This window comes from Pseudopodoces humilis, chromosome 21 (genome assembly GCF_049639895.1).
Source record: "Pseudopodoces humilis isolate 2021_Gansu_Grassland_sample_001 chromosome 21, ASM4963989v1, whole genome shotgun sequence".
Classification (NCBI taxonomy): Eukaryota; Metazoa; Chordata; class Aves; order Passeriformes; family Paridae; genus Pseudopodoces; species Pseudopodoces humilis.
This window is the reverse complement of record NC_142220.1, coordinates 8,517,362-8,544,905: the sequence shown is the minus strand read 5'-3', so window position 1 is coordinate 8,544,905 and position 27,544 is coordinate 8,517,362. Positions and strand designations below refer to the sequence as shown.

Below are 27,544 nucleotides of genomic sequence, written 5' to 3'. Positions count from 1 at the left end.
ATTCCACTGCAGAATCTCCTTGTCTGGCAAAGCTGAAGAGATGCAAATGAGTTCAATGCATATGCTGCTGCACAAAGAGAACTGCAAACACTAATTTCCACAGCACTTAAATTAACATGTTTCCATTTACACTTAAGAACCAACTGATAGTTGAAAGATTTCCATTTTCAGAAAGATGTGCTAGTTACAGAAAGTGTTTCCTATCTTCCTGTATGTGAATAGCATTATACTACACTTCTAACAATAATGACAAAAACCTTTTATCCTGAAAATATATTTTTTTTTCAATCCTTATGTCAGTATAAGAAGCACCACAAAAAAATGGCATTTCCCATAATAACCAAGGTGACCCCAAAGTTAAACTTGCCAAAAATACTGAAGATGCAGCAAATACTGCTACAGATGTGGAGTCCATTTTCCTTGTTTTTAACTCATACATCTAATTATTTTATAATCTTAGTGTCCTAGGGTGACCTAGACACTTAAAAATATCCATGTGGAAAAGTAAAAGACTAATATTCTAAATACTATTAAAGAAAAGCAAGGCAAAAATGGAGATGATAACTAAAATACGAATCTAAGAGATATTTTAACAATTCTGGAGGGCATGATCATGGCCTTACCTATAGCATTTTAGTAATATGTACACCCTCCCAGTACACAACAACATGAAAGCTTTAAGGCAGAAAAACTAAAAACTAAGATAACAGACACCTCAGTTGATTAAAACCAGTCTGTATGAAAGTGTAGTTTTTCCAACATCCTTTCTCAAAATAAGAAATCATCACAATTTTTTACAAGTTGCTCATTAAATGTTAACTTTAATGCACAAGTTTGTTTGTTATGTTTTTTACAGAGTCAAAAAGATGCATTAGATATTTTTAAACTACCACTCCTTTAATCATCACCAGGAATCACATCAGGAAGGCCTTATGAGCACTAATCAGTTCATTTATAAATTAGATCTTTCACTCAGTTTTGTTCACTCTCCTGAGAAAACACCAGTCAGTTTCTATGAAAGTACCAGCAGAATTAGTGACTTTTCCCCAAGAACTGCAAAGGTAACAAGACACAACACCTTCATCTTACAGAGAGCTTGAAAGACAACAAGAAACCTCAAATTCTTCATCACGATTCAGAAAACAAAACACAAAGTTTAACAGAGACTACAGAAACTGCGTATCAAATATCTGTGTCTGGAGATCCGTCTGTGGTGAAGAGCAAAACGAGAACCATCAACCACACAAACAGTTCGGACCTACTAAAAATAGCACCAGCACAGCTTTGTTGTTTTTCCAGTCCAACTTCATTGTCCACAGTGGTCTCCTTTGTTTTTCTTACTCCAAGGTTTGTAGCTCACATCTGTGACTGTGAAGCCACGACCAGAAGCACTAAGGATCTCTCCTGCCTGGGGAGTGGGTGGCCAGGAACACCTCTGCTTGTTGAATCCCTCAGTGATAGAACCAACCAAGCCACCAAAACAATGTTTTGTAAGAAAATAGTGTTCTTATAGGGTTAAATAGGGTTAGTGTGAGAACCTGCCCACAAGAGATCTAGTGGTGCCAGAGCCAGCATAAGGAGGGCTCCAGGCTCACCCTGGAGAAAAGGAGGCTCAGGGGGACCTTCTGACAGAAGGGTGCAGCCAGGTGGGGGTCAGACTCTGCTCCCAGGGAGTGAGGGACAGGACAAGAGAGGAAATGGCCTCAAGTTGTGCCCAGGAGGTTTATGCTGGATAAGAGGAAAAAATATCCTCACAGAAAGGGTGGCCAGTCCCTGGCCCAGGCTGCCCTGCAGACAGCTTCAGGAACCACAAAGATTAAGACCTTCCAAGAGTCACACTGACCTGTGTTTAACATCTTTGTCCATGATCTGGTCAAGGGGACTGAGAGCACTCTCAGTCATTTTGCAGATGATGCCAAGCTGGGTGGGAATGGTGTTCTGCTGGAGGGCAGGAAGGTTTTGCAGAGGGATCTGCACAGGCTGGATCCATGGGCTGACACCAATGGTTGTGAGGTTTAACCAGGCCAAGTGCTGGCTCCTGTACCTGGGTCACAACAACCCCTGCAGTGATCCAGGCTGAGGCAGAGTAGCTGGGAGGTTGCTGTGGAAAAAGGCCTGGGGGACTGGTCAGCAGCAGCTGAACATCAGCCCAAGTAGCCAGGAAGGCAAATGGCACCTGGCCTGTACCAGCCATGCACAGGAGCAGTGCCTGTCCCCTGTGCTGGGCACACCTCAAATCCTGGGAGTGTTCTGGAACGCTCACTACAAGAAGGACAATGTGGGGCTGATGTGTGTCCAGAGAAGGGAACGGAGCTGTGGAAGGGGCTGGAGCACCAGGAGCAGCTGAGGGAGCTGGGGGGTTCACCCTGGAGAAAAGGGGGCTCAGGGGGACCTGCAGCCAGGTGGGGGTCAGGCTCTGCCCCCAGGAAACGAGGGACAGGACAAGGGGAAATGGCCTCAAGCTGTGCCATGGGAGGTTAAAGTGGGATATGAGGAAAAATTTCTTCACAGAAAGGGTGGTCAGTCCCCAGCACAGGATGCTGAGGGCAGTGGTGGAGTCACCATCCCTGGAGGGATTTAAATGATTTAAATGTGGCTGTGGCACTTGGGGACATGGGTTAGTGGTGGCCTTAGCAGTGCTGGGTCAATGGTTGGACTCAATGACCTTGAAGATCATTTCCAACTAAAGGATTCTATGATTCTATGAAATGCTAATAAAACCACATTATCCATCTTATATTAATAACTTCCCATTTGGTAATGGAAAAAGTTGCACTTCTGACTTGACAGAAAACTAATCCCAAGCCTCTCCCCTTCTCTTCCCAGGGATTGTTTTTCAGGCCCACCAGTAAACTAATCTGACTGAGCACACAACGTGAACACCAGAGCTCCCACGCAGGACAGGATGGTTCTTTCAGCTCTAACTCCCAATTAGTTTGTTTTAACTAACCTAGAAACCGAAGAGTTAGTTACAGTTTATCTGCTGGGCCTGAATTTTATTGAAAGGTATGGTTAAAACAAGGAGAAAATGCTGTTTTAATGAACCTGTACTACTGTAGAGATTTAATGTGAATGTTAAAAAAAGAGCTTCTAAAAACAGGAACCTTGAGAAGAGTATTTTTAATTACTGCAAATGCTTGAAAAATCTAATTTACCAACATACTTAAAATGAGAAGCAAAAGCCTTCTGTAACAGTATATCCTTTAACTCAATGCACTTCCAGGAGAAAACTGAATTTAAAAGAATAATCTACATAAAGAAGTATGCAATGTTAAGCCTGTTACCTACAGTGCACACAAATAACTACGAGATGATTCATTCTGAAAAGCTCACCAAGTCAAATTAATTTTGCATCGAGCCTGATCCCATCCAAGGGGTAACACTCCCTAAAATGTTATGAAACACACAGCAAAGATGCAGTATATTTGTATGTACATTAAAGTTTTATCAATTGTTGCTCTCCAGAGCTCCCCAGCCCATCACTCTGGGTCAGTGCTCACTCATTTTGTACCAGAATCCAGAGCACAGAGTTGCTGCAAATGAAGAGTCACAAGCAGTCTGGGAACTTGAGCTGTCATCAAAAATCAGTTTAAAATCAGAAAAGGGCTATGGAGTGTCTGCTTCACATCATTTATCTAACCAAAGATGACAAGGGATGAGGGAAAAGCCCTGCCATTTCACAGATGTGAAACATAACAGTGAAAAATTGACACAGAGAAAGGTATCACAGCTAACTAATGAATATAGACCAAGTCCCAAAATATTATGTGTAAGGTCATTTTATCTCTCAATCACAAGTTGAAAATAATCAGACTGGTCTCCACAGTTTCAATGACATTACCACAGGAGTTACCTGGGATGGCATCCTAAGAGAATAAGCACAAAGTAAGGGTGGGGGTGGTGGTAAACACAGCAGAGAATTTTAGAAATACAGAATCAACAGCAAGAGTAGAAAAGATTTAAAAAAAAAACAAAACAAAACTAAAAAAGAAACAAAAGGCTCAGTGCTTGATACTGACAGAGGGGAGAAAACCTCTCAAAAATAAACAGCTTGTAACAAAAAGTAAATAATTCATGGCCTAGGCTGAAGTGGGGCATGTGCTGGTCATATGTTCAGCGTATGTTACTGGCACCGCTCACCAGCATGTTCCATGTTGTAATAGCTTAAACATTTCGAGCTGAAATGTGCTGCCTTCAGGGACGACATGATCTGGGCAGCCCTGACGAAACACACACCACTCCACACGAACACAGGCTAATTTTGGCTCACAGGTTATTTCTCCATACTCCAAACAATGCTTTGCTTGGCACTAGCTCACTTCAAGAGCTTATATTAAATATAACCAGTGGTAGTGTGAAGCAACCTTTAAAAGCAGCAGACTCAGTTTATCTAAGATTACATAAAATGACTACTGTAGTGTCTGTGGCTCCTCCAGGCCACTCTGTGCCTGGATCCAGGCACACATTTGAACTGCTCAGCACTCTTCGAAACTGTGCACAGCTCCTCTGTGCATTCAGCACCTCAAACACAGCAACACAGAACACGATGCCACCCTTGGCCCAGATGACACTGAAATGCAATGGTGATGTTTTAAAGACTCCAGAACACAGGGGGGAAAAAACCCTGATTCAGATGGAATTCAAACATGCAACTTCAAACACCTGCTGTCTGCAGCAGCCAGCTCTGCCTCCCTTCTCCAGTCATTTCCATTCCTGTCAAAGCTGTACAAGAATGCTGCTTCTGCAGCTGACACAAGGATGCTTTGGGGATCACCCCCTCTGCTGCCCAAATCAGCCCCTTCTGCACCAAAACCAGTAGCTACTATTAGATCCATTTACTTCCTCTTTAATACCTATCATGCAGTATTTTCCTTTTAAATCCCCCAGAGTGATTGCTCTTTCCTCTGTATTTTTGTATTAAATCATTACCTGCACAAGTCAAATCCTGTCTCCTTTTAGAACATCTTTAAGAGGGTTATTCTAATGACTTAAAGATGGTGTGAACCATCACAAGTATCTAAGGACCTTTCGGATTTAAAAATAAAAGTCTCCTTCATTGAGTGAAGAACTTGCTAAGTCCAGCTCCTTGCTGTCAGTATGTTCTCAGTCAGCAATTTATTTACCACAAAACATCCCTATAAAAACATAGGGCAGTTGTATATATTATCTTCTTTACATCTCCTGGGGAAAGTTGGAACATGCAGCTCCCATAAAACCAAAACAGTCACAAGAATGACAAAATTGTGCTGGTGTAACACATGCAGCAACCAGTGCTTCCCCAGCTGAGCCCAGGGATGTCCCAACTGAAGTGCAGTGTCACTGCAAAACCCCCCTGGGCCTTACCTATATTTATCTGAGGGTAATTAACCCTAAACTACTTTGACTTTCCAGATAAGGAATTTCAATGGAGAACAAGAAAACCACCAAACGCTGTAATATCAGATGTTGTTGCAGAAACAAGAGTTTCCTTGGGGATGAGGCACACCAACACCTTACAGTAAAAGAATGGAATCAGTCTGAGTGTTGTGAGAATTATGAAAAACACACCCTGCCTCCTTGAGCCCCCCAGAGACCCCAATCACATATTCCTACACAGCCGTGTCCCAGGTTCACTTCCACAACATCAGGATTTATCTTTTTTCATTTCAAAAACTGTGGAAAAGCCTGATTTTTACAACCAACATTTTTGATTAAACCACCTTACTCAGTTTCTTTTCCCTGTACTCAAAATCACACTCTCCCACACTACGGTTATTTTGCATTCTATGTAACCATCTTTTCCAGCTCTTCAGATGAAGTTCAATTAATTTATGGCACACTTTTCAGCAACACTGCAGCTTACTCAAAGGATGCACATAAACAAATATAAATAATATTTCCTTCAGCTACTATTAAGCCAAAATAACTTTAAAACACTACCCCCAAACTTAAAACTTTAACAGCTTTTTATTTTATCCTTCTGGCTGAGGGTTGAATTATTTATATTCAGATGCTCGACTCTTTCGCAAGGCTTGCATGCTTCTTTTCTTTAAAGGCTTCAAACCACCCAGTTTGCTGATAGCCCTAGATAAGAGTGAATAACCTCACGTAAGAATCTTGAGTACTTACTAGTCCACAGCAGACCAAACTTATTTATAGCTAAGTAGCAAGCTGGGGTTAGTGATCTCTTCCAGGCTCAACAATCTTCCAACCTCAGAATAACCACCCCATAAAACAAGCAGGGCTATTTCACTACTGACAGGAAAGTCAACATCTGTGTACGAGGGTGTGCTGGCAGATGAGTGCTCTGGCTGCCTGCACTGCAGGAGACAGCAAAAGCCATTCACAACAGGCCAAAATTCATGAAGGAAACATAAAACCTTCATCGGGAGTTGCTTTGAATTTAACTTGTTTGTTTAAACAGAGAAAGGTGGAAGCATCTGAGTTCTCCTCCCAACTGTGAATGAGATTTTTAATTTTACCTTGTGACGGTTTAACAATTAGTGCCGATTTTTTCTATCTCAGGTAATGTTCCCTATATCCTATGATGCAGTTAAGGAAAAATTACTATATGAGATAACAGCATTTTAGGCCACCAAAAAATCCCAAAAAAGAAAACAGAGGAAGAAATAAAGAAAATGGCATATTTTTAAAAGTTCCAGCAGAATTCTGGCAGAATCTCAATTCTAAGGAAGTTTTGTTACAGAAAGGATGAATATTCATAGACTAGTTGCATTTCTCAGCTTTATGTGCAGACCAATACCAGGAAAAGGTTTTATAAACAAAGGCTTGAATTTCAATTTAAGAGGATAAACAAACAACTGAACTCCTCTTGTGGTTTTTACCTATTGCATCTCTTTCCGGTGTTGCCACATGCACCTGTCACGTGAACATTTTAACTGAAACACTGTGGTTTCCAGCTCCAAAACGTCTGTGCATTTCTATCAATATCTAGAGAGCTGAATGAATAATTCTGTACCCAACCACAAACTGTAGAGCTCACCCTACACTCAGAACTGAGCCCTGCATTCATTTCAGAACCTGCATTCCCAGCAGAGGGGAACCACCTCAAACTGCTGCATTTGCTCTTCCACTCAGCGATGCAGCTGCAAAAGTGGTGCCAGGATCTTGACAGTATCACTGAGAGTAGGGCTGCATGAGGATGCATTTCATCATTCTACGAGAATCTTACCACCCAATCTAGTAATTTTAATAAAGTTACTCCAGAATATATTGCACACTCTTCAAAGCAGGATTTTCATAGCATTTGAACACAAACTCAGTGTTTGCCTTGCAGCCCCTAATGCTACTAAAAGCAAAAATGTTCAGTAATATGAAAAGACAGAGAGGACCAAACCACCAACCCCCTCTACCTGATAAAAAAACCTCCTGGGTCAGACCACACAAGTTAGTGGCTAGTTTCTTCAAAATAAGTGTATCAAGTGATGACCATATCAGGCAGATCAGACAGAAACACCTCTAGAACCTTATGTGAGCCTAACCCAGCCACACCCAGGACAATCACACACCTAAGGAAAGAAAACAACTCACTTCCTTGAACGGCTCTTGCTTAATGCATTATTTACTGCTTTCATCTGTGGAAGTGATAAACAGGGTTTTGATTGATGATCATTTAAGTGACTCACTCCTACTAACCTCAACATCCAAGTCCACCGAACACTGCACAGAAATGAAGGCTGATATTTGCTATCATCTGCTCCTCCTGCAAGGGATGCCCTTCCTGAAATGCTGCACCTCATCCCCCTGGAAGAAGGCTCAGAGTGAAGGTGAGCACTCAGTTCCATCAGAGCAGGAAGCCCATGCACAGCTGCTTCCAAGCCTGCTACCCAAGTAGTTTTGGAAGGCTGGATCAACTCCACGGACTGAATTACTATGAGCACGTTTCCCTTTGATGGCACTCTGGATTTGCTGTCCTGCATAAAGAAGCAAAAGCTGCAAATCACAGCTTTGTTTGAGATGTTTCTACAATCAAGCTGAGACCCTCCAAAGACACCACAGGAAATCCAAATCACGTGTGATCTACCTGCATTGTCAACTTCAGCAGATTTATGTATTTCCTGAAAAAGCACTACCCATAAATGCAGCCCCTGTAATGAAAGACATGTAGAAATCAGTGAAGTTTTTACAATTATCTTCAATATAATGCTTTCCTTTCAGGCAGTCCATAGAATGCTGCACAAACTCTAATGACCCACCTGCCTGCCTTACAGATACAGAAGTCTTTCTGAAATAAAAGGGCTTTTTTGGGACCCACACGCACTACAAACAAAAACTACATATAAAATTCTAAAAAATACTAGTTACCTCCACTGTATCCTTAATGTTCAATTTTCCCTAGAGCTTTTAACTCCACTACTGCACAATATAGCACCAACTGGAATAGTGGTCTGTGGAGAAAAGCCTGGATTTAGCCAGGAGCCAGGCTGATGTAGTATATGGAATGCAGACCATACTTTAACTCTGTCCTCTAATATGAGATTATCCACAGCCAAGGAACTCATACCCCTTTTTCTTTCATGTCTTCTCTGTCTATTCACATTTACAGAGAGATAAAAATAGAGAGCCAGAAAGCACAGATTACCCAAAGTCATCATGTCATGTCAGCATCCTGTCTACTTATGGTTCACCTTTTTTAATTTATTTTTTTTTAATTTAACATACCCCTTTACCAAAAAGCATGCTGTCACAAGAACTTTTAGGATTGAAACATTTTTATATTACATTGCAAGCACTTTTTTAGTACAAATTAGTTTTGGTCCTACACTGTTTTAAATCTTTCTCTTCCTTTCCATTTTTATTTCATATAGCATAAACAGCTCTTATAACTGCAACTCCTTGATGTACAATCCCACAAGTTCCAGCCAGCTGACAGCTGCCTAAAGTCTGTGCAGGCCCACCATGTACTCCACTGTCTGCCAGACCTCTCTCTCAGCCACTTCAAACAGCAAAGCACCCAAAAATAGCAAAAAAAGCAGAGAGCAGCAGCATATGAACACCTGATGAGCTCCAAGGCCAGCCCAACCTGCAGGCAGGAGCACTGCAGAAAACAGGACCTTCCCTCCCGTGCTCCACTGCAGCAGCAGTGAAACCTTGCATTAGCTCAGATTAGCAAAGCACAGCCCTTGCTCCCAAAAAGTGAGACCCCAGAGCCTTCTGAATCACATTTCCCCAATTAAATATCCAAGTCAGAGACTCTTTACACTCTCTGTAAGGATAACAATTGTATTGCTTCTCACCTCAGCCCTCAAACTTGAGATGATCTTAATCTTCCATCTTTCTTCAAGCCTCCCAGCACAGCCTTTCACTTCTCTTCACACAACTACAAACCCTGGAATATCCTGCCCATACTATAAAGCAAAACACCTTGAGTCCATGTCCTCATCTTTCCCATGTATTAACTGAATTCCCCTCTTCCATTTCCAATCTCTATGGGGTATGATGCTAAAATCAGACACAGAATATCCTGAGTTGGAAGGGGCCAACACAGATCAGAGTCCAGCTCCTGACCTGGCACATAGCAACCCCAAAAATCACTGTGTGCCTGAGAGCATTTATCATATTTACCATTATTTTTACTTACTTAAATAATCAGTTTGCTCTGATTCAAATTTAAACTTATCCCCACAGAGAATTTAATGTGAATAAATTCACCCTTCTCTAAGCCTTACTCATTTTAAAATCTATGTCTCCTTCACTTAACTTCTATCAAGACATTTATTCATCCCCACCATTTCTGAAGCAGAACCACACATTTAATCTTAATTTAAGTGATTTAAAAACTTGAATTTAAGTTCACTACAAGGTGTAAAGACCTTTTCCATTATACACTAACCTGATTTCTTATCAACCCAAGAATTAAGCGGCTTATGCCTCATGAGCTGTATCTAAGACTTACTTGAAGAACAAAAGTTGTCACAGAATCACTTCGTATTACACAAAAATTATCTCTGAAACAGTACAGTGTCCTCCAATATGAAAAGTATGACAAAGTGAACAAAAGCATCAACACCAGTGTGAGAACACTACTGGCAAGTGTAAATAAACAAATACCCAAGTGGATGTTTGATACTTTAGAAGTTATTTTAATTTAAAACCAAGACAAATATTGACTCTTTGTTAAAACACATAATAAAATGGTCTCTTGCTATAATCCCACGACAGTTTATTTAAAAGGACTTGCAGAGGAAGTAAAGAATCTTCAATTTTACCTCTGGTAACCCTAAGCCATGATATGTCACCCAGCCATACCTGCTCTGTACCTCATCACTAGGGCTGACTTTTTTGTTTATCAGTGGAAGATGCTGAGATAGATATCCCATCATTCTTGAAAGTAAACTATTGCAACATAGCTCAATTCAAACCTTGACAATTTAGTGTGATCTATTGGAGAGCCTTTAGTACTCTCATTCAGCCCCATACCAACCCAGCCACCTCACACTGCTTTTGAATAAAACATACTGAACCCCTTATGTCCCCCACTCTTTGGGACTTCTTCCAGCCTTCAGTTCTTTTCTCCACTTAAATCCTTGCAGTTTTGCAAGATTCTTTAACACAGATTTGATTCCAGAATAATGTGAAGCTCCAGCACCAGCTGCCACTCCCCAATTTCCACACAGTCATCACATCAGTGCCTTGACACATCATCTCAGAACAGGCTTCTCACCATCTCTGCAGTCATGGATTTCACTCTACTGCTACTTTTCAGAACAGTTTTCCGCCCTATAGTTCTGCCCTGTGTGCTTTTCCAGATGACACAGTTTTGGGGTCTTTTTAATAGATTAATTCTATTTTTTGGTCCTCATTATTTATGAGGACAGTGTTTACAACACCATAAATGTTTATCAGTAATTACATTTACTCCAGATCATCACACAAAATCCAGTAGTGATCAGGTATTTCTTATCACAATTTAGCACAAAGCTGCACATTATTCTAACCAGCCAGTGTATTCCATAATTCTGCTGTTGGGAATGCAGACATTTTTTTCAATATGGGATTGTAGTTCCATGAAGCACTTTACATAGTTATAGCTATTGCCATCCCCAGAGAATCCAAATGCACAAGGTGCTGAGAAGTCCGATCCAACACTGAAGTCACTTCTGCTTTCAGCAAGGCTTTGGCTGGAGCTTCCTTCTGTAATTCTGAAAGTTAAGCCTTTAATCAGCACTGAATTAAAATTAATTCCAGTCAACTTTATACTAATTTTGTTCCACTTCATAACACTCTGATAATGACAGGACTCTGGCTCTGGCTCTCCAAACTCTCAATTCCATGCACATCCTTATCCACAGGAGCTTCCTTGCTGAGATCAACAGGAATGTTTGGATCAGAACTGCCTGCCAATCTCCTCATGGTCTTCATTTTGTTTGGTGTACATGGACAAACACAAAGGTGCCGAGTTCATATTAATATTCATTAAGACACTCTGAAATTCTGAATACTGAAAATTTTCCTCGCACCACACGGAGCCCAAGCTGTGTCCAAGCTTCTGCTTGGCAGTACCTAAGAGGACAGAGCAGCACGTGCAGAGGCTGCAGCAGAATCACGCACACAAACGTGAAGAAACAGACTCCAACCATGTACAGACCTTCTCTTGTCCTATAAAAAATGATGTGCCAAAAAATTTGCAGCAGCTCTGGAAGCGCTCACTGAGTGTAACTCACTGAAGCCTCGCTCTCTTTAGTGATAAAACAGCAGTGAGGGAATCTTAACTGGAGAATGGAACATTTATTTCCTATACCATCCAATGTGGAATAGCTGCAGAATAAACATGGTTCCTCCCCTCCGACTGCTTTATCTAGGTCAAAAAACTCCTTAAAGGCAGGAAGTCGCAGGAAACAAATGTCACTACACATCAACTTTTTATCATGAAAACAAGCAAGGCAGCAGATAAACCCACCACCTTCCCAGGATTCCAGCACAGACAGCAGCTTATTAGCGAACTGTTGTGAAAACTCCTTATAACTGCAAAAGCCATGGCCTCACACCACATGACAAGTACATGGTTTTCTCTGAAATGATATTTTTTCCTGTATTTTACATAATTTTTATATAAGTTAATGGGACTTGAGATGTTTTGAAGAGTTGCTGCGTTTACTGAAAAATACAGCAAATGAGAAGCATAATCTTATTTTGAACAGCTCAGGTATGACTGTAAAAAACCTTTTGCTTTGTCCAAGACAATTGTACATGCTCAAAAAAATAAAAGGAAAAACCCAACAGCAGAAGAACACCTCCACAGCAGAATTATTCTCTAAAACACATCTCCCTTCATGAAGGAATAATATTTGTAAGACAGTGCCCTTACCTAATCATAAGCAAATTAATAATACACATTTATTTTGAAAAGCCAAGGTGAAAGACTAACTTATTTTCTTTATTAGCTCATTTAACTTACTACTTTTGCTATTGATTAAGTGTATCCTTCCACTCAAACACAGCACCTTGATATTTTGATTTAATCAATGCAAAGAATAACTGAATTTGCATATCTCCTACCTCATTATTATAACTGAAGTAAGAATCTCAAAACTCTTTCAGCTGCATATTTTTGGAACAGACAGTTTTGATACTGACTTTGGACCTTTAAACCAAAATAACACCAGTCTTGCTTCTGTCATAGAACTGGAACTTTACAGACTATAAAGAACTATAAAGATGATTTTCCAGTTTGTAGTATTTCATGTAACTACACAAAGGATGTACTTACTCCTACAACTAACTACAGATGTAAGAACACTTGTAGGATCAGTAGAATTCTAGAACTGGGTAAGGACATTTCATATATATATCAGTCATACCAACAAAAAAAGCATATCAAGTATGAATTAATCCAAATATAAACTGTTTAAGCTTTACCTCAATCACCTGATTGGTGTCTGACAATTTGCAACACTGCTGTATTAATTAAAAAAAAAATCACTCAGAAGCTGTGTGTAATTGAGAGGCAAATATAAAAAAAAAAGATGACAAAAACAACTGTAACACAAATTATTACTATAGAAACTTCCCGCTCATCTCTATTTTCATTTCAAATCATATGTGCTCTACCTTCCTCCTACGCTCCTTTTCAATCAGATCTGCTTAAGTGAGAACACTGCTTCTACCGAGCTTGACATTTGCAAATCCTACTTGAAAGTAGCCAAAACCCACCTATAAACACAGCTCCCCTGACCTTATTAGTCACTATGGCACAGGACCAGCACCTGCCAGAGACAGTAAATAAAAGTTTCTGGAGTCTGAATCTCTCAAGTCACAGCCAAGTCCAATGTTCCTTAGTTCTATGCTCTGAGGTAATTTGTAATTGATAGTTTTTGTACAGGAGTTATGGTATGGAGCTCCAAAACACACCTCTGAACACCAGGCAATCACAAGGTCTCCAGAACTCGCAGGCAGCTGTCGCCCTGACAAGCCACTGTCTGTGTCTAAAGTGGTGTCAAGGAAGGGAGAAAGCAGGTGCCCACACAGCCTGAGGGACTTACAGCACACTGTAAGTATAGACTGCAAGAATATATTAACACTAATTCCTTCCAGCATGTGTTTTGTTTGATTGCTCTACGTATCTAACAGTTATATTCATAAGAAAACCTTTAGAACATAAACCATAACCCAAACCCAAGCAATGAAAGTTCTTCCTTAGCTACCACAGAACACTACCCAAGAAAATGTTATGATCCTTTCACCTCCACTCTTAAGCCAAACCGCAGATGTTTCCAGTGAGAAATTTCCATGAAGCACATGTGCAGTCACAGCCCCAACCACACAGACATCACAACTTTGAACATAATTTAAGTAACTGCAATTAGATGACAGAAAAAAGTGCATTGATACATTTGAGGCTCTTTATAATCTGTTTCCTGGGCAGGTAACACTGAACACAATAAACTTTTCTAAATAACTGACTCAGGGAATATACATACTTGATCCTTGTTCAGAATCAACCAGCTTTCATCAGCAGAACTTCTACTGCTTAAAGGCAGCAATAATCCCAGCTTGTAGCTCCAGACTACAAGACCAAGCTAAAACTATTGGTTCAGCCCTCTGTATTAGCAGGAGGAAAAGCAGAATATAAACAAATTAAATTTTAGTTTTCAGCTACAGAGGCTTTATTTAGGATTAGTCAGTAAATGTTAAGTTAAAGTAAAATGTACTTGATGTCATTTACTGTAAAAGCGCCCACACTTAGTAATGTAAAAGAGTCTGCAGAATGAATGACAGAATGGGAGAGTTATTTACTGTCTCTTACTATAAAAGAGCTTTAGTTAGATCAAATTAAATTACCAGGCATCAAGTTCCAAAAACTCAGCAAAAAGAGGTATTTTTCCCAACATGGACTCCAATTACATTGCAGAATTCACTACCCAAGACACTGTGGATAGAAGAGGTTTACCCAAACTCAACTACTAAGAAAAAAGAGAGAAAAAAAATGCAAACAGTAAATTGCTTTAACTCAGAAAGAATTGATCTCTGACTTTAGATCCAAAAGAAATGCGAAGGGAAACACAACCATTTGTATAATCCATTTTTATGCTCCTTCCTGGGTATCTGCTACTGACCACTCCTGAAGGCACATCATGGACTAAATGCATCTCTTATCTGACTTAAAAATGCTGTTCCTATGTTCATGGTATCTTGTTTATGAACCACAAATTACTTCCACAAAAGCAAAACTGAAAGTAATGACTAAAATACAAAATTCGTGGGTTTGTCAAAATGAATAAGACTGCCTCAGAACAGTGAAGTCCAACATGTCCGGAATTCTGTGAATTCAAAGGCCAATACACAAAGCACATCCAAGAAACCCAAAAATCAAAACAAAACAAAAGCACTCCTTCAGAGCAGGGTTGTACCCAGAAGTCTGTCTGTTTTTCCAGCTGTATCAGTTACATCTGTCTGGAATCCTGCCTCTCCAAAAGCTGTACACAACAGCTCCGGCAACAACCGCTGCTCTGCCCAGCACAAAAGGTATTTTTCCAGCCAAGTACCTCAAAAGCAAATATTGATGTTATGATTTACCTAGCAATATATCCAATCAATGCTTTCACTGAAGACAGGGGAAATTCCACAAGCAGCAAATAAAACCAATTAAAAAACATGAACTTTACGAACCGGAGAGGAACAGTCTGCGCATCTCAAAGGTAGTTGTAGAAGAATAATTGCACTGCTTTGATCTGGGTGTCTTGAGCAGGAGCCTCTGAAACCTCTTTCATCCCACGTGTGCCATGACATTGACAGGAGAGCTCCTTGCTGGACACACTCAAAAATGGCTCTTTTCTCCCCACCCCCACTTGATTCATCTCACAAGACGACAGCTGGTTTGTACATACACAAGTAGGGATGGGAGTCTGTCAAGAACTGCAAAAACAAAAACACACTTCCCACTGCTATTACCTCCTGCTTGATAACTTCAACATTTGAATTGCCAGTGAGGCTTCCAGGGAATCATTAAAAATAGCAACCAGAACACTTATCTTAATGCACAGTAATTCCATGTTTCATGACATTTCTATCTGTAGAAAAAAGATGCCTTTATTACAGGTAAGTGTATACTCTAACATTAATAATTTAATTTCCCCAGATGTTTAAAATGTGTTTTGCAAGGTGCATTTCTGGGTTTTCCCTCCGAAAACAAGGAATTTAGTAACATTATTAATGCAGTCAGATTTAAACATTGTGCTGAAACATAAAAGGCCAAGGACACTGTAACTACATACAATTTTTAGTGACAAGCAAATAAGACATTTCAAGTCCGTAAGGGTACTGTACTTGGCACATTTGTAAATCACTATTAAACAGACAAAACAGAGATGGACCCTCCATTCTTGGTTTCCAGGATCACTTAAAAACAAACAGAAGGAACAGGCCACCCTAAATTTTTTAAACTTCACCTGCTATTAAAATTTCCGATGATTGTGTAGTCATAGGCAAAGCATATTTATTACTGGCAACAGAGAAGGATTAAACAACAACAAAAATAGATCTGGTGATTACTTGAGCTGGAGGCTGGCAATCATCAATCTTGAGCTCACATTAAAACTACTTTCTTTCCCATCATACTTCAACCATTAATTAATGTTTACATTATACTGAAGTAAGTTTGACTCTTAAAACCCAGGAGACCACCTTCAGTATGACCAGTTAAATCTACAACAAAACTCAAGAACAGGACTACAAACAATATTAGTCATCAGCAAGTGACAGTAAGGACATGCTAGGAGCAGACAGTACTTTGAAGTACTGTGACTTCTTGCCTGAAGACTACTGTTCAAAAAAAAACAACTTTGCAAATAATGAAACTACTATTTCCCCATTCATCCCCAGTAAAACTTGTGTTTTAGAAACAGGCTTATTTTTTTAATAGCAACACAGTAGCATTTGCACTTAATCACCAGTGTAACTCTGGGGCTGTAAGCTCTTCCTGCCCTTCAAGGTGATGCTCACCCCTCTACATCGTGGCTCCAGCTCCTGGCCAGGGGCACCTGCTATTTCCTAGCTACAGCTACAATTTGCAACCAGGAGATAACTTCCACCAGCTCACAGCTCTGCAAACTCAGGGCTGTGTGTGCACAGCCCAAGGAATGGTGTCACCTCTGAACACCGCAAATGCCAGTTCCTGCACCACCACCCACGTTCACTTGTGAAGAAATTTTAACTACACACAACTTCTCAACATTATTCAATTAAAAAGTGAGACAAAAAAATCCTTCTCAATCTTCTTTCCACTTGAAAAGAGACATTGATGGAAAGAACTAGAATAAATTAAAAATCAGTGGACAGCATGAAGAAGAAGTACTTTGTTTTTCCTCAGGTCTTAAGCATTGAACAAAACGTTACTGACTCAATTACTCCAACTAATTCTAGACTGTTTGAAATCAACACAGACCGTGCACAATTGTGCTTACAAATAGTATATTATACCACAGTGCTTACAAAGAGAAAAGTATTTGATCTATATTTAATAAATGTGTTACATTAAAAGACAGATTAACCACATGCCAAATAACTATTAATATTAAAAGCAGAAAGCAAAAATAGAAGTGACAGTTAAAGGTCAAACAAGTCCTCCTATATTCAGGATTACACACTGGCACTGTTAAAGCCCTTAAGAATGAGCATTTCCTAGAAAGCAGCAAGGTAAGACAATTTGATTTTCACAGAGAAACCAGGTGAGAAAACTAGCATTAGGCCAACACAGCAGAAAATATACACCATCAATGTCCTAAAAACAGTTTTAAAGCTTGTAGGGCATTAAGGCTGTGTCACTGATAGCATATGCTTTATAAAGGTTCAGCATTCGTAACGTTTTAGGTATTTCTTAGTCAAGGCAGCTAAAATACACTAAACCAAAACACTTTCACTTTTCCTACATGTGACTCCTCAGAGCACAGATCACTTATTTACAGTTCAACACATCCTTAAATGTCGTGGGCAAGTCTCACGTATTGCCCTAGAAAATCATTTTGCACAGACAGTTAATGTTTGGTAATGGCAAAGGAATGTATTACCGTTTAAAACCTCTTAATACATTTGTTGTCACGTAACAAAAACATTTTAAAACGCTAAGGCCAGCAGAAGCATTTCACGTGGATGATTCATTTTACCCATAAGAATAAACGTTAAAATTAGGCAAAAGAGCAGAAACTACCAACAAAACCAGAACAACCCCCAAAGCACCGAGAGAGAACAACCCCCCCGGTTCTGCCAAAGAACCGAGGGGGCTACAGGATTCCCCCAGCGCTGATCCTCAACCCCGACAGCCCAAACCCGGGCAGAACAGCCCAGCTGGCTTCCTCTGACACCCGCAAACAGGACTCGGGGTGCACCCCGTTCCGTTCAACAGCGCCGGGGCCGCTCCAGCCCGCACCGGGCGCTCCGCGCGGGGGAAGGACACGGCGGAGGGCACGGCGGCGGTGCCGGGCGGTGCCGGCGGAGGCGCGGGCAGGACGGGGCCGCTCTCGCCTGTCACACGCCATGTGCACCCGCGGCCTCCGGCGGGCCCCGGGGCGCCGGCCCCGCGTACTCACACTCGCGGCAGCTGCAGCGGCGGCGCCCCGCGCCGCTGGAACACGCCGTCCACGAAAACGCCGGTCTTGCCGAGGCAGCGCAGGTAGAAGTCGCCCCCCGCTCCGCCCGAGGGGTCTCCCTGCGGCGGGGGCGGCGGCCCGTCCGCGCCGGCCGGCGGCGGCGGGGGCGCGGCGGTGAAGATCTCGAGGTGGCGGCGGGAGATGAAGCTGGAGTGGCCCATGCTCACGTCCACCGAGCCCTGCGACGAGTTGCGGCCGATGGTCACCGAGCGCTTCTTCATGAGGTACTCGAACTCCCGGCCCTCGAGCCGCGCCACGGCCGCCGCCGCCGCCGCCGCCGCCGCCATCTTAGCGAGGGACGAGCGAGGCGCGGCCCCGCCCGCACCGGCCCCGCGCCGGCCCCGCACACAGCAGGGAACGGGGCCGCGCACCCGGCCCTGACGCAGCCACGCGCTGATTGACAGCGCGCGCGGCCAATGCGCGGCCCGCACGCCCATGGGGCTACGGCGGCGCGGCCAATGGCGAGCGGCGCCGGCCCCGCACGTCCGAGTGTCGGCGCACGAGCGCAGGGGCGCGGCCCGGAAAACGCGGAGCGGAGCCGCGCGCGGGGAGCGGGGCGGAGCTGCCCGGGCAGCACCTCCCGCCCGCCGGCAGCGAAGGAAGGGAGGGGAGGGGAGCGGAGGGACGGAGCCGGCTCTGGGACGGCCGCCCCTGCCGGCCACGGGTCCCCGCACTCCCTTCCCTCCCTCTCGGGCACCTGCAGCCTCCGGCGGGGACCAGGGCCCCGCACCTGCCGCCCGCCAGCAGCGCCCTCAGGAACGGCACCGGCCTCGGGGGGAGAGGGGGAAGAATCGAGAATGGAATAAATGCAAGGAGACAAATTGTGCTAGAGGGTGAGCAAGAACCACTAGGATAGTGCCGGGTAACTGCTCAAATTTAGCCTCAAAATACCGTATTATTAACAAATAAAAGTAAAGCTGTGAGTTTGATGCCTCATACATATCTGACACCTTTTTGAGGGTCATTTTAAACCTAAAGGTAACTCCGCCTTGTCAGAGTTTTGTAACACCCATGGAAAATGTACAAGTTGCAGGTAAGGCAGGCTGCATTTGTGCACACACCTCGGCTCAGCCCCAGTTTTCTCAGAGGAACTAGGGCACAAGGAGCGAGCGAGTGACCTGACACGAACACCCAGACACCGAGCGCTGAGTGCCGCTGCTCCGAGGACACGGCACACAGGAGCGAACGGCACAGGTACCAGCATGGAAACACTGAGAACCCACAGCCAACTTCCACTTGAAGATGTCACAGGCTACCAAAAATGGCATTAATTGTACACAGTTCGTCAAACGCAGCATCTTCAATGAAAGTGTTACCTGATTCAAACACTCATTGTTACAGGAGCAGGCGCTGTCAAAACTGAAAAGTAAACTATTTAACACTTTTGGCTATAAACTGCAAAGAGGGTGCTAAAATGCATTCGTGCCTATTTACCAGCACAGCTACTGCAAACATGTCACCATAACGTCACCACGGTTTGTTGAGAAGAGGGTTGTGTTGTTTGGGTTTTTTACAGTACTGAAGCTTACTATTTTTTATTAATAAAAATAACTGTCCAGAGAAGCTGTGGCTGCCCCATCCCTGGATGTATTCAAGGCCAGGTTGGATGAGGCTTGGAGCAGCCGGATTTGGTGGAAGGTGCTCCTGCCCATGGCAGGGGGTGGGAATGTGATGCACTTTAGGTCCCTTCCAACCCAAACCAATTCTGTGAATTCGTAAGACATTAAACATTTTTACACTTCAGACAAAAAACAGCCTGCTAACAAACATCCAGCAGTAAAGTTGAAATTGAAACTTTTGGGTTTGCACATTTGAGTCAACAGATCTTCAACTGTAGAACTATTTTGTGAATGCTTAGGAAAAGAACATGGTAGCTCCTGCCTGCAAAGTGACAGCAAACCTTACTTTTATCATGAGGATTGTATCAGCACTTCTCATAGGCAGCTACAACGTAATTCCATACTGGTTCAGTCCATTTATACAATCTCATACGCACAGCAGATGCAGTAAAATATAGCAACAGTTTAGAGCTTTGGTTTCTTTTAAAGAAAACTTTAGTTAAATCTTGCCCACACTTTGGTATTTAGAATCAGACTCTTCTATACCAACATATGTTTGGCACAGAAAATGTGGAGCATCAGAGAGCCAGTTATGACTCCCTGATTCTCAGCTTGTTTTTATGCCTTGGCTCTGCTGGCTACAGAAATGTTGTGCCTGCTTTGCTAACAATCGGTTTGGGATCCTGAGGGTCTGCTGGCTGGAACTGCCCCATGGACTGCCATCTCCTGACACACCCCACACCTGCAGGGGGAGAAAACCAGCAGAATGGGAGAGCAGCAGCTGAATTTCCATCGGGCCAGCAGCACTTTTCAGCACCCTGATGGTTGCTCAGTTTGCAGAAGTTAAAGGCACTGCTGCTACTTCACCGTTTTCCGTCATGTGAATCACAGCTTTCTTAATTTGTATTAATTCATTAATAACAAGCAGTACTGAATTCACAAAGCTGATATAAATTCTGTCCTGTTCATACAGAACAGCACAGAGAACACAGCAATTGACCTGGAATGCTGAAGTTTTGCAGTCTGTCTGCACTGAAATCTCCTTCTAAGGGTCCCACCATCACTAAGTTGTTCTGTGTAAAGGAACTGAACACCGGTAGAAGGGCTGTTTGCTTTTGCAGCACTGCAGAGCAAACATCAGACCCCATTGTCAGAACCTCCATTCGTTTCAAAAGGACAGCTGAGATCTTTGTGGCCACGTTTTTCTAAATTGGAGCAGATTTAGTCACTTTCTTTGTGATCACAACAGCACAGGTACAGGTCACCCCGACCTGCCCATGTGCAGGTCTGGTCCATGCTGCACAGAGCAGGAATCAGGTACATGTGGGGAACAGCTCACACAGATCATTCTCCAGTGCTGCTCTGGGTGTCTGAGTTCCCCAAAGATCCACTAGCTGAACAAAACCTGGCCCTGATGTCAGAGCTGCACTGCAGATACATCCTCTTTCACACCTTTTTTTCCCCTGCCAGCTGACTGAAAGCAAAAGGCCTTTTTCTCTGCCTGCCTTACATCCACTTTAACTATTCAGGATAGAATGAAGCTACTGATCAAAATTTAATCATCCCAACGATGATTAAACTTCTCCAATGGCCACTGTCACTAAAAAAGTTCTCAAAGCACTTCTTACATTTTTCTACTTCATGACAAGTAGCCCAGTGTTATCCAGTCCCCATCATATTATGCAGCAGTATCTGACTACATCACAGGAATGAAGAACCTGTATCATCTAATCTTAAAACAATCTGGCCTGAGTTTAACAGAAATGTGTAAGTACCAGCTAAGAGCTAATCCATTAATACTGTTTTATGTGACCAACCTGCCTTTAAATGACTACACATTTTTAGACTTTTTCATTTTTTCCTTGAAGCTCACACTGTAACAACACAAGAGTATTAATTTACAGCTGCCATAGATTGTTGTTGCCAGAGAATGAAGTTTCTTTTCTTGGGTTTTCTTATTATATGTGCCTGTACTGAGGGCTATGAATGAGTGCAGCAGCTTCTCAAGATGCACATTTTCACAGAACCCAAGCACAAAGTACTACTAGAGGAATATGATGAATAATCAAGTAGATTAAGTGACCTTAATTGCTTACTTTGACACAACCAGCAATTAAACAGCTTTTAAAAGCTATCAGGAGCTACCCATAATCTTTTTATTACAGCAAGTGCCCCAGGCTTCTAGTGAGATTTGATTTTTATTAAACAAAATCCTACGAAGTTAACTGTCAGAACCACCTCGGTAACATTCATGTGTGATGTAACAAAATAAGCCCTTCAAATACCAGACCCTGCACAAATGAATGAAGATTTCCCACATTCATATCCCTGCACCTGACAAACACATTTTTTCCTTTCCCTAAGTGAGAAGCCCCTTGTAAGCAGTAACAGCTTCCTCCAACACAGCCTCAAACCCACAGCCACATTTTTGAGTAATCCCAATAACTGTCCTGGAGCTCTTCACGTGCTTAAATTTAACAACCTGTAAAACTTAGCAGGACTCATGCTGTGATTTACTCACTTTCTCACAAATGCATTTTGGTCAAGGGGAAAGTGTTAAAAAAGCACTGTGTAATTACTGCAAATTATTGAAAACAGCAAATGGTTGGGATGGTGGGAAGCTCCCCAGATACACCCAGACAGTTCCTGAAGTGACTTTAATAATAACAGGAGAAAATAAACAGCTGTATCTCAAATGTTAGCATTTTTTCCTTTATGGATGACTTTCACACCTCTTTAAGTAATAAAGCTGTGAAATGCAATACTCTTAAAAAACCTAGAAAAAGAAGAATGCATTTTTTTGCAGGAGGAGGGCAAACACAGCTACCTGACCTGTCATTTGTTAACATGCTATTTACCTCAGAGAGGAGGGAAATGAGCAGTGCACAAGCCAAAGCCCCCCAGCAGCTGGGCTGGCCAGCTCATTTATAGAACTGCTTTATTATCCTTTGCATTCTAACCACAGGCTGCCTGCTTCCTAACATGACCCAAAGAACCAGTCAGCATTTCTTAAAAGTGCAAGGCAGAAAGCTTCTGCCTCAGCAATCAATCACTGACACAAAGGAATTGCTCCTCTCCAGGTGGGGAACCCATCCAAAAGCTATGAAAAATAATCAGACTAATTAATTCTTATCTGCAAAGAGCAATTACATAACTGACCTCAAGCAGCTTGAGGAGACTCAGCCATGCTGGTACAGAGTAACTTTGTGAGTGACCAAATGATAAAGCCACAGCCCCAAATCCTCCATGTAGTTACGACAATGAAAACTCAAATGCCTTGAACAGAGAGCATGTGTTCCACTCTCCCAGGTAATCACTCAGAAAGGAACTCTACACCCCAACCACAAAATGATTTTTAGAAGCTGCAGTAGCAGCGTCTGTTAACTGGAAATGCAACCCCCCCCCTTGCTTTGCAATCCAGCCTTGCATGACCCAGACCTTTGCCAAAGAATTAGTTAATTAATCTTCAGGCTTCTATTTTATGTTTAAAATTGGACCTGATGATTCAAAAGCATTGAAGTTTTGTTACCCTTTTCTAACCAAGAGTTCTACACAATGAAGTCCTGAAGCATAATCAGGACCAGATCTCATCAGTGCAGCACTCACTGGATTTAATGTTGATCATTAGTAACTGCAATCAGCTATGAGCCACAATTCTACTGTAAGAGTTTTCTCCAAGTTCTTTTGTCTTTTTTCTGTCATGGAGTGTCTATCCTATCTCTTTGCTGGATCAAGGAATGTACAGCAACTCTGTTTGAAGTAAACACTTAGTAGCCCCTGTCAAAACACACCTGAGACCAAAGTGACACCTTTCCTATTTCTGCTGTCAGAACAGGTCAGTCCTGTGACTTTGACGTGAAAAGCATCTTTGTGGCTCCTCAGTTCCTTGAGACCTCAGTCTGCACAGAATATTTTCTATTTATACCCAGTATGTATTTGAATAAAATGCTGTAATTTCCCACAAAAAAATAAGAATGGCTGGCACTTTGATTTTAGAGGAACAGCCCCACTAGGACTCACTGAGTTTATTCTCCACTGCTGCATTTTTATTCTTCCTTAATCTTCAGCTGCTTTCTTTGCAGTCTCCTTTTAGCACCACGACATCACATACCTTTATGATATGGTATCATAAACAAACTAAGTGTTGCAAAAAAATAAAAAGAAAAGCAGCAGACTGAGTTGCTGAGGTCCAGCTCATCTGGCAGAGATGTTTCAGGCATCTGAAGGAGGTGACTGCAGCTGACACCTGGCAGATACAGGGTGGGTCTACAAAAACAGGATTAGGAGTTGTAGTTTGGTTGGCAGAAAAAGGCAGGTCAGAAGTAGAGATTGTAAGACAGGGTAGGACACTGAATAAATGATTTACACTAATCAAAACCAGAGAGGGATTATAGAAATGTGAATTAACTACATGAAACATAACCAAAGGTAAATCAAAACCTAAGTAAGTTGTAAGTGTAAACTAACAAGAATCAGTAAGAAGAACAGGCTTTAAAATATTCTTTTCACAGTAGAGCCTTCTAATTGAAATTTTTCCTTTCAGGGTGAGATAAACAGAGCTTTTATCAAAATCAGTTTGGGTTTGTTTTAAAATCAATGCCTTTTCTTCAGCCAACAGAAAAGCCAAAAAGAAAGGAACAGTGAAAAGTAAAGACATGTTTTTCTTTATGTCTGTCTTTGAAATATTTCTTACTCTGTCCAACAGGATAACTGCAGAACAAAGCAAACTTCAGAAGAGAGTTACTGAGATATTGAGGCATGAAAAACTATTACACAAAGGTTAAGAAATTGCAATTGTTTTCACTAGAGACAAATGTTATTGAAATCATGTAATAAGGCAAAAGCACTGTGAGAACAACCTCATGTTCCATAAACAGATAATGTAAGATGCCTATAAGGAAACTGTCTGAATTCAAAGCACACAAAGGAAGATCCTATAAGGAATATGATGACAGCAGCCCTGCTTTCACATCCATATAAAGTATTTAGCACTGGTATTTTTAATGTGTAGCCAAAGCCTGAACAACTTAAAATAGGACATTTTCCATCCCTGTTAGGAATCCTCCAACACAAGAACCAACCTCTGTTCTCTGTTTATGCCAAAATCTACCAAGAACCAGTCTTGCACAGCTACACTTGTAACACTGACATAAGATGGAGCTGCTTGACAATGTCTTTCATGAAGACAAAACAAGATACTGAAGTACATTCAGTCTCAGGTTTGGCCCACGAGGTTTTCTCATTTTCCTGTTAAATCTCAAAATACTCAGAATGGTTGTCATATTTAATTGCTTTTTCTATGAAACTTCCTTACGTTTACACCTAATCTTTAAAACATAAAGCATTAAAGTTCTGATAAAAGAGAGAGAGGAAGTCACACTATTGACTTCTTTCTAGAAGGAGAACACTTGAACAACGAATAGCTGTCTAAAATTATTTAGGAAAAACAACCAAACAGATGTTGTGCTGGACAGATTCTGTTTGAGTCCTGTGCAAATCACAAGGTGTTCAAGCAACCTCCAGAAGGGCAAGGGGAGAATACAAACATTTCTGACAGAAGAGACAGAAATAATTTCAAGATTCAGACTCATGCTAGCATGCCTTGCAATACAAAATGGACAGCACAGACAGGTCTGAGACTACCTTAAAAAAAAAAAAAAAGCCCAAATATCAATACTAAAGTCTTTTTGACACAGGGAGAAAAGAAAAAAAAAATCAATGAAAAGCAATTTATATCTACTGCACATATAGAATATTGAGACAGAAAGATGTCACTTACTTCTACATGTTTACCTGGGTGATGTGTAATAAGCACTGTAAAGGTGAGTCCCTTGGGGAAAACAGAACCACACATGAGGAAAAGTTCCCTTCAGCAGATATTCAGAATACTACCACACAGGAATTATAACACCTCATCAGGAGCAGAGAAATGAAGCTCAGTCTCATCAGTCAAAGGCCACCATGGGGTTGTGTTAGGAACAGCCAGCAGAGAGTCTGTGACCAGAAGCTACCGATGCTCAGACAGTAATTACTGACAGATGTTCAGCAGAGAAATAAATCTCTCTGCTGAAGACTTGGGTTCTTCAAAGCCCATCTCATCCACCTCAATTTATTTTGTTAATTGAATTAGCCTGGGGTTAATTTGATATTTTATTTTCATTTCAGTCTCAGAAAAGGAATGATGCCATTAACTGTATTCCAACCTCCAAATAAACAACCCACCTCATGATGAGGATCCAGAGATTCCCACCAGTGTTCCCAAGTGCCCTCCATTCCAGTGCATTCTATGGGGCATCCCTGCTGCATGGGAGCTGCCTGCTTGGATAGTGACAGAACTGAACACAAGAGGAATGTGGAACTATTTGTCTGCAATATTTACAGTTTCTACAGTCAGCAATACACAGCTCTTCATTGCCTGTTATTAAATCACTGAGTGAGGTGCAAAGCTGGGACAAGGAAATAAAATACCCTGGGCTGGAAGAAACCCACAGAGATCATCAAAGCCCAGCTTCTGGCCCTGCCCAGACACCCCAACAATCCTACCCTGTCCATCCTCGAGAGCATTTCCCAGCTCCCCTGGAGCTCTGGGAGCCTTGGGGCTGTGTCCATTACCTGGGGAGCCTGGGCAATACCCAACAGCCTCCCAACCTCTGTGGGAAGAATCTTTTTCTACTGTCTGACCTAAACTTCCCCTTAACATATGGCTAAGAAAAAAAAAAAAACAAAACAACAGAAGAGCAAAGTTTGCTCAGTAGAAATCATGGAAAGCTAACATGAAGAGAAGCATTTCTATATGTGTGATAAATATATAGACCATAATAAATTAAAATTTTAAAATGCATTTGAAGTTTTTCTGAGGATGGATTGCAGCATTAGAGAAAAACAGCAACATGCATCCAGTACTCAGCAAAGCATATTAAACAGCATCAGCTATGGGACTACAGGACTTTTTTTACTTATTCAGCTGTTCATGCCACCTGAAACTTGCCAAGTGAAAAAGCTTTACAGATAAAATCCAGCCACTTTCTAACAGGTTTCTTAGACATAAACAAAAACAGAAACTGAGAGTTTAAAATAGAGTTGAAATATTAGTAGGTTGCAGCTCACATACACATTGCCCTTTCTCCCAAGGACACAAACATAAAATCAGTCAACTTTCACACATCACCATTAAAGTTTCTAACCCAAAATATATTTGTAAACCTCTATTAAATTTAGAACCTGTCTGTAAATAGAGCAGCTACACAAGCCCTGCCCTGCAGACTGCTGTTACTGCCCTGGGGCTGGTCAGGGCAGGGGATGACTTGAGAAGCTCAGCAACTCAACAACTTAATTAATTAGTGTGTTGGCAGGCTCCAGGATTCTAATGAATTTTTAACTTTCTTCTAATCAGTTTCAAGGGACTATTTGTATTTTCCCTCATCACATCCCTAATGGCACTTTTCACTCAAATTGCCTTTATTTTACCTAATAAGGCTGTGTTTTTCTCCCCAGAAAACACATAGCAAGAAGTTATTTGCAGGAATCTAATTGATTATTGATGTAAGCACAATTCTACAAACTGACCTGTGACACATCATTCAATGCACTTCTTGTCATATACTGGTTCAGAGCTCTCCAGAAATGATTTTATTTGCAAGTTTGGGGCCAGTGATGGTCTTGCTGCCTGACCTTTTTCTGTGTTTTACTTTCTGCAGCTTTTAAGATAAAAATGTTGCTCAATATAAAGGTATCTTTCTTAATTTCCAAGCAGGGGGCTTTGGCCTCCTCTCAGGTTGGCCAAACTTTGAAGGCAGCATTATCAATTGAGTTGGTGTCCATATGACAACACCACAAGTACAGCAACTGGTAGCCCACTACCTCAGAGGCTTTTCAAGTCTCCTATTTCAATAGCCCTTGTAC

General features: G+C 41.8%; 1 protein-coding gene across 1 annotated transcript in view; it reads right to left on the bottom strand.

Moving 5' to 3' along the window:
* Window positions 1–18,383, bottom strand: part of FOXK2 (forkhead box K2) — a 45,339-nt gene extending 26,956 nt beyond the window's left edge. The window contains exon 1 of the mRNA XM_088065367.1: window positions 18,024–18,383. Within this exon, the coding sequence (XP_087921493.1) occupies window positions 18,024–18,370 (347 nt within the window). The 5' untranslated portion in view covers window positions 18,371–18,383. The remainder of the gene's footprint in view (window positions 1–18,023) is intronic.
* Window positions 18,384–27,544: the final 9,161 nt, after the last annotated feature.